The sequence below is a fragment of the Sprattus sprattus genome (assembly GCF_963457725.1).
Source record: "Sprattus sprattus genome assembly, chromosome: 8".
Lineage (NCBI taxonomy): Eukaryota > Metazoa > Chordata > Actinopteri > Clupeiformes > Clupeidae > Sprattus > Sprattus sprattus.
Genome location: NC_137927.1, coordinates 24,379,304 through 24,380,561, shown reverse-complemented (window position 1 = coordinate 24,380,561; position 1,258 = coordinate 24,379,304). Strand labels below are relative to the sequence as shown.

General features: G+C 51.0%; 1 protein-coding gene across 1 annotated transcript in view; it reads left to right on the top strand.

Annotated features, from left to right (window-relative positions):
- Window positions 1-255: 255 nt before the first annotated feature.
- The window catches only part of LOC308369604 (neural-cadherin), a gene marked incomplete at both ends in the record, with an annotated part of 162,694 nt that continues 161,691 nt past the window's right edge, over window positions 256-1,258 (top strand). Inside the window, one exon of the mRNA XM_080844100.1 lies at window positions 256-1,258. This exon is cut by the window's right edge and continues 18 nt beyond it. Coding sequence (XP_080700226.1) covers window positions 256-1,258 — 1,003 coding nt within the window.

Genomic DNA, 1,258 nt, shown 5'->3' with positions numbered 1-1,258 from the left:
CTCAGAAAGTCTGCCAGCTTCGGCGAGCGTTCGCGAACCACAAGAGGCAGGCAGTCAGACGGCTGCAGGAGCGCGTCGGAGACGGATTCAAAGTTGCGCAGCTTCTGCAGATGGAATGCTTAAACTGGAGACAACGCATACAGCGATAAGCAAGTAATTTGTTGGAGTAAATAGAGTAGTTTAGCTCTATCATGTTTCCCGAGACGAACACAGCCGTGTAAAAGCCATCCACTAGCGGCAGAACCAGCAGTAACCATGATTTGGACTATTTTGATATCCTACTGCGTGACTTTAGTCTCTGGAAATAAGACTGATGAACGGATACCTTTCTTTCACGGACATGTATTTGAGAACTCGCCGCCGGGATCGAAAGTGAACGGACTTAGTATACCGGTAAAGCGCGTTGACGCGCAGAAATGGTGCTCCAAGTCCGGAATGCACCTTCAACTCCTAGGAGACGGCAGCGAAGACTTCCACGTATTCGCCCATCACAAACGCGGTCACATCTTACTGAAAACCTCCAGCATACTGGATAGAGAAGAGCGCGCCGAGTATCTCTTGAGTCTGGGTCTATGTTGTCAAAACTGCGCATTGGCCGACCGCGTGGTCGCAGAAGTTGCATCTATCAAAGTGGACGTGCTTGACACTAATGACCACGAACCCACCTTTCGCCACGCAGATGTCAAGATAACTTTAGATGATGCCACGGCCCTGCGGTCGGTGGTTTACAAAGTGAAAGCCGAAGACACAGACAGTGGTAAAAACGCAGAACTTATTTATTTCGCCCTCCCGAAAAATGGCAGTTTTTATGTTGTGCCCAAAACCGGAGACGTGCTGCTTGTCGACTCAATATTAGGTCTGGCATCACCTATTAGGTTTAATGTATTTGCCCGGGACCACGGATGGCCCTCCCGGACAAGCCAAAATATGGAGATAGAAATCAGCCCCCGACAACTGCCCGCGGCCCAACCGCCGTCCCAACTGCCTGAAGTCAGCGATGTGAGCAGTGGGTTCTCCCGCCGGTCCAGGTCTTTGCAGGAGTCGGACAAACCTGTCGTTATCAGTGTGTCCGAGGATGCCAGTGTTGGTTCTGTTGTGATGAACTTAAATCGTTTAAGTCGGTTTCCCGCAGCAACCTTTGAGCTGGTTTACCCGGGTGCAGAGAACACACCGGTGTCGGTCAGCCGTGACAGCGGGGATATTGTCATTTCCAGGCGTCTTGACCGAGAGACGGAACCGCTGGTGGAAATAACTATCA